Source organism: Oryctolagus cuniculus, chromosome 9 (assembly GCF_964237555.1).
Source record: "Oryctolagus cuniculus chromosome 9, mOryCun1.1, whole genome shotgun sequence".
Classification (NCBI taxonomy): domain Eukaryota; kingdom Metazoa; phylum Chordata; class Mammalia; order Lagomorpha; family Leporidae; genus Oryctolagus; species Oryctolagus cuniculus.
The window spans coordinates 112,294,162-112,307,753 of NC_091440.1; the positions used below are offsets into that span (position 1 = coordinate 112,294,162).

General features: G+C 35.6%; 1 protein-coding gene across 24 annotated transcripts in view; it reads left to right on the forward strand.

Annotated features, from left to right (window-relative positions):
• Window positions 1–13,592, forward strand: part of ATF7IP (activating transcription factor 7 interacting protein) — a 136,479-nt gene that overhangs the window by 107,562 nt on the left and 15,325 nt on the right. For all 24 annotated transcript variants that reach the window (XM_008259601.4, XM_070049416.1, XM_051850274.2 and 21 more), the window contains 2 exons: window positions 9,361–9,439; window positions 11,853–12,008. In XM_008259601.4, coding sequence (XP_008257823.2) covers window positions 9,361–9,439; window positions 11,853–12,008 — 235 coding nt within the window. The remainder of the gene's footprint in view (window positions 1–9,360; window positions 9,440–11,852; window positions 12,009–13,592) is intronic.

The following is a 13,592-nucleotide window of genomic DNA, read 5'->3' on the forward strand; positions in this document are numbered from 1 at the left end:
GCCTTGACAGGGCCAGGCCAAATCATTTTATAAACCAATAGTTTCCTGATTGCTGGACTAGGTTATGTAAAACATACACAGGCACTTGATTGAATAACTAACCTACTTAAAGCAGTGCTGTGTTATAAATAGCAAAATTGTAGCTTTAAATGAATGCCAGTTAAGGATATGAATAATAAACATAACAGAAGAGTTTCATTATATCTTAAGAAACCATTGTTTCTTAAGAAACCGTAATGTGTATGGTGGTACTTCAAAAAGGAAAAAATGGAGTTAAAAAGGTTTATTTTGGTATGTAAATTTTTTCATGCCTAATACAGGTCTCCAAAAAAGTACAAAGTTCATGGAAACTGCATATGAAAAATGCAGTTTCAGTTTTTTTTTGCACCAGAGTAAATTTATAATTCCACTTTTCCCACAAACTTTTTGAAGTCCCTCATAATTTGCTTGCAGTCAGAAGAAAATTTAAAAATACGGTTTTTGTCATTGTTCATTAATGTAACACTGTTGGTTTTTTGAAGATATATTAAGTGATTTTTGTTGGCTTTTTACCCTCTATACTAATTAGTACCAGGAAGAAACTAGATGAGACAGGTAACTGATTTTCTGAAGTGCCAATTTTTAAGTACACTTGGCTAATTTCTTTTTTTTCTATGCCTCGTCTGCTTAGATGAACTTCTTAAGACTACTGCAGATGAAAAGGAACACGGATGGATATAGTGTGGAAATAGTTATTGTTCAGCCATTGGTAATCAGTCAAATAACAGTTATCCCTATTACCCATAGGGGTTTTCATTCCAGGACCCTCAGTTTGTACCAAAATGTTATGCTCAAATCACTTGCCTAAAATGGTGTAGTATTTGCATTATAACCTACTCACATCCTCTACCACACTTTTCATTCTAAATTACTTAAAATACTTAATATAGTGTAAATATTATGTAAGTACTTGTAATGTTTAGGAATAATGAGAAGAAAAAATTTTGTACATGTTTATTACAGGGCAATTTTTTTCAGATATTTGATCTGTGATTATTTAGATCTGCAAATTGAGAACTCATGGATATAGAGGACTGATTCTTCTTTTTATGTCATTTCGTCCTTAAGTGGAGATTTTTCTAATGTTCCCCAACAATTATTAATATATTTTATTCTGAATTATATGTCAGTTATACATGATTTTATGTATCTTATATAGTGAAAATAAGTTTTTTCAAATTACCAGTATATGTCACAAAACAGTATAGAATTCATTTTTATGTTGCCATCTGCAATAATACTGTCATTTTTAAGAAATCAAGATCATTGTCCAGGCATAGTAGCAGGTTATACTCATGGTAACGGTTTATCCGAGCAAAAGGTGTAGAGCAAAATCAACAGGAAAAAGACTTGCATTGAGGGCTAGCGCCTGAGACATTGGTATGCCATATTGGCACTGGTTTATGTCCTGGCTGCTCCACGTTTGATCCAGCTCCCTGCTAATGTGCCCAGGAAAGCAGCAAAGGATGGCTCAGGTCCTTTGGCTACTGCTCCCATGTGGAAGACCCAGATGAAACTCAGGGTTTGGCCCAGCCCTGGCCATTGCTGCCATTTTGAGGAGTAAACCAGCAGATTAAAGACCTCTGTCTTTCCCTTTTTCTCTAACTCTGCCTTTCAAATAAATTAAATACATCTTAAAAAAAAAAAAAAAAAGATTGGCATTAAGTAGAGTTCAAAGCAGTCAGGAACAGGCTTCCAAATGTTCTTTTGTCTGGGCTCCTATAGGGTTTACTTTATCCTTGGCTTATTAACTTAGTAATTTAGTAAAGACCTGTGCAGGAACTCTTTGCCCAGAGAAGTGTGATGAGTCGTAGAATCTGAGGTTTTATTGAGGGCTAGTCACATAGCCATACTTTTCTATGTAACCGATCAATGGCATTGGAAACTCTCAAGATTCCAGTAGTGAAGACCCAAGTGTACATCATCAATCATATTTATGCAGAGCAGTTCTAATGAGCCAGTATGGCACAATCCACTACCCAGCATATACATAAAAACATTATTAATAATTAATATGACTTCCAGCTGCCACTTTCCTGATAACTGATGATGGCTCCATTATGATTTAATTTCTCTTAAGGAGATGTGAAAGGAGTGAGCTCCTGGGTATTTTATGTTAAATTGACCTTGGCTGGTGTGCTCTACTCTTGCCTTTCAAGTAAGTTCTTATTTGTTGAATTTCAAAAACTACAAAGCCACTATCTCTTAAAAATTTCTTGGTGTTTAGTTAGTGAGATGACATTTTTAGAATTTCACAAGGTCAGCTAACTTTGTTTTGTGTTTTTTTAATTTTTTTAAACTTTTATTTAATAAATATAAATTTCCAAAGTACAACTTTTGGATTCCAGTGGCTCCCCGCCCCCATAACCTCCCTCCCACCCACAACCCTTCCATTTCCCGCTTCCTCTCCCATCCCATTCACATCAAGGTTCATTTTCAATTATCTTTATATACAGAAGATCAATTTAGTATATACTAAGTAAAGATTTCAACAGTTTGCACCCAAACAGAAACACAAAGTGTTTGAGTACTAGTTATACCGTTAATTTGCATAGTACAACACATTAAGGACAGAGATCCTACATGGGGAGAAAGTACACAGAGACTCCTGTTGTTGATTTAACAATTGACACTCCTGTTTATGGCGTCAGTAATCACCCTAGGCTCTTGTCATGAGTTGCCAAGGCTATGGAAGCCTTTTGAGTTCGCCGACTTTGATCTTATTTAGACAAGGTCGTAGTCAAAGTGGAAGTTCTCTCCTCCCTTCAGAGAAAGGTACCTCCTTCTTTGATGACCTGTTCTTTCCACTGGGATCTCACTCACAGAGAGATCTTTCATTTAGGTTTTGTTTGTTTGTTTTTTTGCCAGAGTGTCTTGGCTTTCCATGCCTAAAATACTCTCATGGGCTTTTTAGCCAGATCTGAATGCCTTAAGGGTTGATTCTGAGGCCAGAGTGCTATTTAGGACATCTGCCATTCTATGAGTCTGCTGTGTATCCCGCTTCCCATGTTGGATCGTTCTCTCCTTTTTAATTCTATCAGTTAGTATTAGCAGACACTAGTCTTGTTTATGTGATCCCTTTGACTCTTAATCCTATCATTATGATCAGTTGTGAACTGAAACTGATCACTTGGACTAGTGAGATGGCATTGGTACATGCCACCTTGATGGGTTTGAGTTGGAATCTCCTGGCACATTTCTTAACTCTACTGTTTGGGGCAAGTCTGATTGAGCATGTCCCAAATTGTGTATCTCCTCCCTCTCTTATTCCTGCTCTTATATTTACAGGGATCACTTTTCAGTTAAATTTAAACACCTAAGAATAATTGTGTGTTAATTAAAGAGTTCAACCAATGGTCTTCAGTAGAACCAAAAAAAAAATAAATGCTAAAAGGGATAAAAGTATTAAGTTGTTCCTCGACAGTCAGGACAAGGGCTTATCAAGTCATTGTTTCTCATAGTGTCCATTTCACTTCAGCAGGTTTTCTTTTTGATGCTACTTTGCTAAACTCTTCTATGAGTTCCAGTAGTCTCTTAGTACAGTTCTTTGGATCCCCTAAATAAACAATCATATCATCTGCAAAGAGGGATAGTTTGACTTCTTCCTTCCTAATTTGTGTCCATTTAATTTCTTTTTCTTGCCTAAATGCTCTAAAACTTACAGAACTATACTGAATAACAGTGGTGAGAGTGGGCATCCCTGTCTGGTACCAGATCTCAGTGGAAATGCTTCCAGCTTTTCCCCATTCAATAGGATGCTGGCGGTGGGTTTTTTCATAAACTGCTTTGATTATATTGAGGAATGTTCCTTCTGTACCCAATTTGCTTAGAGTTTTCATCATGAAAGGGTGTTGTATTTTATCAAATGCTTTCTCTGCATCTATTGAGATAATCATATGGTTTTTCTTCTGCAGTTTGTTAATACGGTGTATCACATTGGTTGATTTGCCAACATTGAACCATCCCTGCATACCAGGGATAAATCCCTCTTGGTCTGGGTAGATGATCTTTCTGATGTGTTGTTGCATTCTATTGGGCTTAGGGATTAAGGTGATGCTGGCTTCATAGAAAGAAATTTGGGAGGATTCCCTCTTTTTCGATGGTTGTGAATAGTTTGAGAAGAATTGGAATTAATTCTTCTTTAAATGTCTGGTAGAATTCAGCAGTGAATCCATCTGGTCCTGGGCTTTTCTTTGTTGGGAGGGACTTTATTACTGATTCAGTTTCTGTCTCAGTTACAGATCTGTTTAGGATTTCTATGTCTTCATGGTTCAATTTATGTAGGTTGCATGTGTCCAGGAATCTATCCATTTCCTGTAGATTTCCCTGTTTGCTGGCATACAACTCTTTGTAGTAATTTCTGATGACTCTTTTTATTTCTGTGGTGTCTGTTATTACATTCCCTTTTTCATCTCTGATGTTATTGACTTGGGTCTTTTCTTTTTTTGGTTAGTTGGGCCAATGATGTTTTGATTTTGTTTATTGTTTTCAAAAAACCAGCTCTTCATTTGGCTGATCTTTTGTAATGTTTTTTGGATTCAATTCTGTTTATTTTTTTCTCTAATTTTAATTATTTCTCTTCTACTAGTTTTGGGTCTGGTTTGCTGCAGTTTTTCTAGATCTTCTAGCTAAAGGATGGCTGGCACAAGGTCACAACAGAGAGGAGGGTGTGGGTTTTTATCCTTTTTAAAGTTATTTGAGAGGCATAGAGAGAGAGACAGACACAAATACACAAAAAGGAGCTAGTATCCACTGGTTCACTCCCCTAGTGGCTAAAACTGCTTGGAATGGGCAAGGCTAGTAGTTGAGAGCTAAATCCATGTTTCCTACATGAGTGGCAGGGACCCATCTACTTGAGCTGCACCTGCTGCTTCACGGGGTGCACTTCAGCAGGAAACTGGAGTAAAGGAGTGGAGATGGGACTTGAACCTAGCTACTCTGATAATGGGATACAGGCAATTGAGTAGCATCTTAACAGCTAGATCAAATGCCTGCCCCTAGCTATTTTTTTAGTGAAATAAATTTTCACTGTTAAAAAAACAATTTAATATGACTAATTTTATAATTTCAAATCAAAGGCTTTGGTAATATATGTAAATACAGATAAAAACATGATGTCTCTGGGTAAATTTTCTCAATGTTTTGTCAGGAAAAATTGTAAAGGTACATATATGTATATGAGAATACTTCAAAAAGCTTGTAGAAAATGGAATTAAAAGATAAGTTGAATTTGGTGTTTCAGAAAAATTTGAAATACTTGCATAGTATTTTCACAATAAACATCTTTTGTAAATATTTTGAAGGCCCCTTGTATACATGGATTTTAAAAGTTTCTGTACTGGGCTGGCACTGTGGCACAGTAGGCTAAATTTCTGCCTGTGGTGTTGACATCCCGTATGGGTGCCATTTGTGTCCCAGCTGCTCCTCTTCTGATCCAGCTCTCTGCTATGCCCTGGGAAAGCAGTGGAGGATGGCCCCATGTGCTTGGGCCCATGCACCCCCATGGGAGACCTGGAAGAAGATCCTGGCTCCTGGCTTCAGATCAGGTCAACTCCAGCTGTTGTGGCCATCTGGGGAGTGAACTAGTAGTTGGAAGACCTTTCTCTCTGTCTGTCTCTCTCTCTCTGTAACTCTGTCCTTCTAATAAATAAATCTTTAAAAAAAAAAAAAAAGTTTTGCCAAAGTATAAATTTAATTCCACTTTTCCTTTAGGTACCTTTTTGTGTGTGTGTGTGTGTGTGTGTGGTTAAGTTTGTCAATCTCAGCTTAGAAGCATAGAAAGAATAAGTTCTATAGTAAGACAGCCTAGCTCCTGTTATTTAATAGAGGGTGCTCTTTGGCAGGTTATTTAACTCTTTAGATTTTTCACTATAAAAGCACTGAATGCTGCTGCTTACCTCATAGAGTTACAGTAGACATTATATATGTAAAGCTTTTAGCACAAAATCTGATAGGAATAGTGTAACTGTCATAGGTATCTTATAAATGCTGTTACTTACTGAAAATAATTACCAATTTTATTTCTTAAAATCTATGCTGGAACTATAGGTTGTGATAATAGATGAATTGCATGTCAAGCTCTGGTCAATAAAAATGAAGGCACAGTGCTTCAGATAATTGATTATAGATTTTATCCTATATAGTCATTTAATACAAGTTTTCCTAACTGAAGTGCTTTAGTTGCATTCCATGTGTTTTTACATGTTTCATTTCCATATCACTTCAGTCCCTTATCATTTCTTTTTGGATCCTGGGTTGTTAGGTATGTTGTTTAATTTCTTAATATTTGGAAATACCTTTTATTACTGATTTCTCACTTAATGCTGTTGTGTTTAGAAAATGTTCTCAGTGTGGCTTCATTATTTTTAAGTTTTCTTCACTTTTTAGGCTTTTTTTTTATAAGGAATATGGTTTTCCATAATATATAACCTTGTTATATAATCTTGATATACTGTCTCTTTTATCCTTACAAAGTTCCATCTTTGCCTCTTGTCTGATATTAAAATAGTCACAGCAGCATTTTTATGCCTGTTCTTTACATGTTGTCCCTGTTTTTCAGCCTTTTACTGCTTGTTTTTATCTGTTTTTAAAGTAAACCTCTAGGGGAAAAATAGTTATTTCTTAATCTCTTGGTGTATTATGCCATCTTACAATCTATTTCTTTTAATTATTTTTTTGATAGGCAGAGTTAGATAGTGAGAGAGAGAGAGAGAGACAGAAAGAAAGGTCTTTCTTTCCATTGGTTCACCCCCCCAAGTGGCTGCTACGGCCGGCACGTTGTGGCTGGCACTGTGCTGATTCGAAGCCAGGAGCCAGGTGCTTCCTCCTGGTCTCCCATGCGTGTGTAGGGCCCAAGCACTACACTCCTGGGCCAGCACAGAGAGCTGGACTGGAAGAGGAATAACCGGGACTAGAACCCAGGGTGCCGGCACCGCAAGCATAGGATTAGCCTAGCGAGCTGCAATGCCAGCCACAATCTATATTTTGATAGGCTGCTTTGTTTATTTACAAATGTATCTGTACCTTCAAATCATAGCAGTATACTTAGTTTTAAAATTGAATTATTTAGGTAATTATAGGAACCTTGAAATTTTATGTTTACATCTACCCCCTTATTCTTGGTTTCCTTGCATGCTACATTCCTGTTTGTATATATATTGTGGTCTTATTTTCACATGTTTTATATACGTGTTGTGAATCTGTGAATATACTGTTTATATTTTGCCTTATAGAATTTCAAAGACATTAGGAACTGTAAAGATATGTAGTATTTAATATTTATCCTCATGCTTGGGTTTTCTGGTTAACTTCTTGTCTTTCCAGAAATCAGTTATTTCCTTTGAAACTGAAGAATTTCCTTAAAGCTCTTTTTAGTATATTATACAGAACTGCTAGCAATTAATTTTCTTAGTTTTTTATATTTTTTTATAAATGCACTTTTGTGTCTCTTGCTACTTTTTCTCATGGAGAGCTTCATTGAATATAGAGTTCATAGTTTAAAGGAAGTTTTGCTGAACTGATTCTTTTTTTAAGATTTAGTAATTTATTTGAAAGAGAGCAAGCGAGAAGGCAGGCATAGAGATCATCTATCCATTGATTCACTCCCCAAAATGGCCACAGTGGCTAGAGCAGGGCCAGGCCAAAGCCAGGAGCCAGGAATGCCATCTGGGTCTTTCACATGGATGCAGGGACTCAAGGACTTGGGCCATTTTCCACTGCTTTCCAAGGCACGTTAGCAGGGAGCTGGATCAAAAGTGAAGCAGCCAGGACTTGAACTGGCACCTATATGGGATGCCAGTAGTGCAGGCCAGAGGCATTACCCCCCATGCCATAATGCTGGCCCCTGAACTGGTTCTTATTATTGAAAAGGTCTCAGGTTCTTTTTATATTTCTTTATTTCTTTGTGTTTTTCTTCCTGTTCTTTGGACTGGAAAATTTATATTGTTTATAAGTCAGTTTCACTGAGTTTTTTTCTGTCCTCTGTAATGTGCTTGAACTTACCTAATTTTTATCATATTCATTCTTTTCAGCCCTACTATTTCTATTTTTGTTTGTAAGTTTCTGCCTTTTTGGGGGGGAGTTTCTATTTATATGCTCAACAGTAGTCTTAATTTTTTGATTACTTTTAGTGAGTATATTCTTTTACATTCTTTGAGGATTCTTTGGAATTTAGTTTTGTATTTAATAGGTTTGTGCTGTTGGGTTTGTGAAGTCATTTTCTGTGAAGTTATTATCAAAGATTTGTAAAATTTAGAATTATAAAATCAAGCACTTATATTTAATTTTGCAAAATGAGTTTTATAAATCAAACTAATCACTTGGAGTCAATCCATGTATAATGTATCAAAGTTAAATTATGATTATGATTTATGAAACAGTTTTAGTACCCTCCATGTATGGTGTTAAGCTTTGTATGTGCTTGGATTAATCCTCCCGATAGCCTTAATATACAGTTTGGAAATTTAGAAAATTACTTTTTTTTTTAAGATTTATTTATTTATTTGAAAGAGTTACACAGAGAGAGGAGAGGCAGAGAGAGAAAGAGAAAGGTCTTCCATCCGATGGTTCACTCCCAAATTGGCCACAACGGCCGGAACTGCACCGATCCAAAGCTGGAAGCTAGGAGCTTCTTCCAGGTCTCTCACCTGGGTGCAGGGGCCCAAGTACTTCGGCCATCTTCTACTGCTTTCCCGGGACATAACAGAGAGCTAGATGGGAAGTGGAGCATCCGAGTCTCAAACTGGCACCTATATGGGATGCCGGCACTTCAGGCCTGGATGTTAACCTGCTGCGCCACAGCACCAGCCCCGAGAAAATTACCTAACATAAGTTAAGCTAGTAAGTTGAACTGTAAGATGTGCTCAATCTTTCTGACTTCAGAGTCCTGACTTTTTAGATCCATGTTGTCCTGCTCTTTTTTGTTTTTGTGTGATTTTGAAAGATTTCTTTTTGTAAACTAACTCTATCTAGCTTTTAAGATTGTTCTGTTTTGCCACATTAATACTGATACTTTAGAGTGTGACTGGCCAGTGGTTTAAATGACAAAATGTGTCTATGTTCAATTGTTTAACAACTTTATGTGTCTAGTCACTTTATGTAATCTTAATTTTTTAAAATTCTAGACTTTGTTTTCAGGATTATATTTTGATAATAGAAGTTTAAGCAATGAGTGTTTTGTGGTATTTATTTGACAAACTTTGTTTCTTTAGGTAAAGCAATTTAGGGGTTCAGATTGAACTAGGGTTGTTTACTTTCTCACTGCATTTTTCCTTTAAATCTGCCAGAATTTTCTTTGCAAAATACAGATGTTTTGTTTTTCAGAGTGGAAAAGTGACTGGTAGTGATTCAGGTGGTGTCATTGACCTCACAATGGATGATGAAGAGAATGGAGCTTCACAAGGTACTTCAGTAGTAATCATATGAAGGAATGCTTTGATACCAAGTTTTCCTTTTAACACGGTACAATATTCATTGAAGACAGATCTCTGTAGCATTATTCTTGGTGTATTTGTACAACAATGAGAGTTTTTCAAATTGGAATTTAAAAATGGAAACCAAATCTTGATGATGTATGTACTTGGACATTGAAAGGTGTAGAGGAAAAAAGCAGTGAAGAGAATATTTACTTTATGAAACAACTTCGGGTTTTATACCTATCTTATTTGATCCTTGTGTAATACTTATTTTAGAATTGAGCAAATGTACTAGCCTAAGAGATGACAAGTCAGTTAGTACAGGACTCGGTGATCAAATCTTGGTCCTCTGATTCTGCATTAAGTGTTCTTTCTCTCTTTCCATGTATGTTTTAATATAGATACTTACAAGTGTGTATATATTTAATTTTGGTTACTTGCATTAATTCTTTTATTGTTAATCTAAATGAAAATGGGTGTAATTCTAAAAAGCATTCACAACCAGAGTCTTCAGTTTTCTTCTGTTTTACAAATATTTAGAAACTTAATTCAATAGATATTAAACATTTTCTCAGTTATTCTCTACAGTAATAATTGATAAACTTGGGAAATGTTGAGTTAAAGTGACTTGTTTTTAAATTAATTCAGACTTTTTGAACCTTTTCTGTGCAACTCCATAGTGTAAATCTCTGAGAATGATTCAAAATATAAAATATTTCTCAAATTTACTTGTACACACTAACTTTATTCATGGATTTTTTTTTTTTTTTTTTTTTTTTTTTTTTTTTTTTTTTTTTTTTGACAGGCAGAGTGGATAGAGAGAGAGACAGATCTTCCTTTTGCCGTTGGTTCACCCTCCAGTGGCCGCCACGGCTGGCGTGCTGCAGCCAGCGCACCGCGCTGATCCGAAGGCAGGAGCCAGGTGCTTCTCCTGGTCTCCCATGGGGTGCAGGGCCCAAGCACTTGGGCCATCCTCCACTGCACTCCCTGGCCACAGCAGAGAGCTGGCCTGGAAGAGGGGCAACCAGGAAAGAATCCGGCGCCCCGACCGGGACTAGAACCCGGTGTGCCGGCGCCGCTAGGTGGAGGATTAGCCTATTGAGCCGCGGCGCCGGCCATGGGTGTATCTTTAAGACTATTGTGATAATATGAAAAGTCTGGTAACATCAGGTGGTTTTTAATATTTTAAAAATATAACATTTTTAGAAAAAAATTTAAAAGTTTTATTTAGGGAATAACTTTATGTCTTAGGAAAATAAAACTAAATACTCATATAGTCGGCTATGAGACAGTAAAATTAATTTTGTTGTGTAAAGTTGGGAGATTTCTGTCATCCTTCATCAGTTTGAGCATACACTGGTATTATTTGAAAGTTTTAAATATGTATGTTGCTTTTACTACTTTTCTTATAGGCAGGTTTGATTGTAATGGATCCCTAGAGGACAAAAGTAAATATAGATTATATTTGAGAGGATGAAGGTAGTAGTGCTGGTTCTGGATTAGAAAGTAAAGTAAGCAAACTTTGTTTTCAGTGTTCTTGCCATTTTCCTTTCAAGTGTCTGCCTTTCTAGAGTTTCTCCATTGCCCTGCCTTTGGGGGAGTATTGAAATTATCCCTTTTTAAAATACATTGTTTCTCTTTCTCTCTCTCTCTAACTCTGACTTTCAATTAAATAAATTTCAAAATAAAATCAAACACATTGTTTTCCAGTAGCACAGAATTAAAGTATTAGTTGGCAAACCATTAAATTCTGTTTACATTTTTTTGTGGAATTCCATATTACAGAAATTGATAGGGATCATTTTAGATAGAAGAGCTTTTGACTTAACATCATTCATATTACATACTGTCTACTGATTTGCTATTTTTAAGGGTTTTGTCAGAAAAGCAAACATCTATTTCATAGACTGTGGAAGACTTCTGAGACTAGCTTTCTGTGTATATTTTATTCATAAGCTTGATGTTACCAAACAAGAACCTAAATAACAGAATAATTGAAATCCAAGATGTCAGAGAAAACTGCATTAATTTATAGGTATTTGTTTAGGAGAATTTCCTTGATACAGATCTATAGATATGTACATACATATTTTGTGCAAGCAATGAAGTTATTTTAGTTAACATATTGTAATGAATCTAGAAGATTCTTTTATAAAAATAAAGCATAAAACTGAATTCCTATAATGTCAATTAAAATCTTTGATAGAAGCAACAATAAATTAGTTAAGCTCTTGATTTGATTTTGAGATGATACACATAATTAAAATAAAAAGAAATTGTTCTTTTAGGGGTAAATGTGGCATCAAGTGGTAGCAAAAGTAAAATTAATTCATAAAGGAAAGGTCTATACTTTCTAATTTTTTTCTTTCATTAATCATAATATTCACTTTGAATTGACAGATCCCAAAAAGCTAAATCATACTCCTGTATCAACCATGGGTTCTGCTCAGCCTCTATCTCGACCATTGCAACCCATCCAACCAGCACCACCTCTTCAGCCATCTGGGGTACCAACAAGTGGACCATCTCAAACAACAATACACTTGCTACCTACAGGTAAATTTCCTAAATCATTGACCCAAAGATTTAGTTTCACCTGCAGAGAACTGTGACAGTGGAATGGAGTGGAAAGATTAGACAAAAAGTTAAAAATAATTGTTAATTCTGATGACAATACATGTCCTTTGAATGCAGGGCAACTTTTTTTTTGCTGACAGTTTTTGAGTGGCAGCACTGGTAGAGAATGATTATAAAGAAGACTGTAAACAGAAATTAATGTAGTTCTCTGCCAGGGATGTGTATAATAATTTGTCCTGAGTATATAATGAAGAAGATATAATTGACTGATCAAGGATTTTAAAATGATTCTTATCTTGAACTAGTTTCAGCTGTCCTAACACACCATCAGAAAGGATGAGCTAATATTGCTACATTGCAAGAAGCTGTAAGTCATATTTTCAAGGTGTATCCTGTACCTTCTAAGCTGTTTAGAAATCAAAGAAGACATGATTCTCTCTAAATAGTCAGTTATTACTAAGTAAAGCATTAGGGGCTGTGTTATGTGTGTGTCTTTTCATTCATGTAAAGTTATAATGACAGTCACCTAATTTAGATATTTTAGATGGAAATGTCATTATGCAAACCCATGGGCATCATTGATAATGGAATGGGAATAAAGAGATGAGGTGAGTGAGTGCTCCTCCTAGATTCTCTTTGCTTTTCCTAGGGCTCACATGGAAAATTTAGGGTTATGCAAAGATGGCTCATGATAAGAGCCTCGGGTGATTACTGACATCATAAATAAGAATGTCAATTGTTAAATTAACAACAGGAGTCACTGTGCAATTACTCCCCATGTAGGATCTCTGTTCTTAATGTGTTGTACTATGAGAATTAACAGTAAAACTAGTCTTAAAACAGTACTTTATATTTTGTGTGTCTGTGTGGGTGCATTCTGTTGAAATCTTTATTTGGTATATACTAAATTGATCTTTTGTATATAAAGATAATTAAAAATGAATCTTAATGAAGAATGGGATGGGAGAGGGAGAAGGAGATGGGATGGTTTGCGGGTGGGAGGGAGGTTATGGGGGGAAAAACCAGTGTAATCCAAAAGTTGTACTTTCGAAATTTATATTAAATAAAAGTTTTCTAAAAAAAAAGGATTATGCAAAAATTGAGAAGTCTTTAGTGAAAAAACTATTCTAATACATTCAGTAGTTTCCTCCTACTTTACTTAATTATAGAACTCACTTTTCCCACATAAAAATAGATTTATTTTTATAATACTGTTAACTTATGTGGTTATTGGTAAAATGTGATTCTAACTGAGAATCATTAACAAGGACATATTAACTTAAAAATCATTATCAGTGTAGTTTCATGTTAGTGAATGTTTGGGACTCACTTTGTGATGAGTGTCTAGTAATTCTCATGATCCTGTATGTTTCAGAGAGCATATGTCAAGGGAAATGCCAAAGTAGAGCATAAAGGATTCTATTTCAGTGGCTGTTTTACCATTTTAAATAAAAAGTTGGCTCACTTGAAAAAATACATGAATTATAATAACCAGTCAGTTCCTTCTTTTTTTTTTAACATTTATTTTATTTATTTGAAAGGCAGTGTTACCTAGAGAGAGGG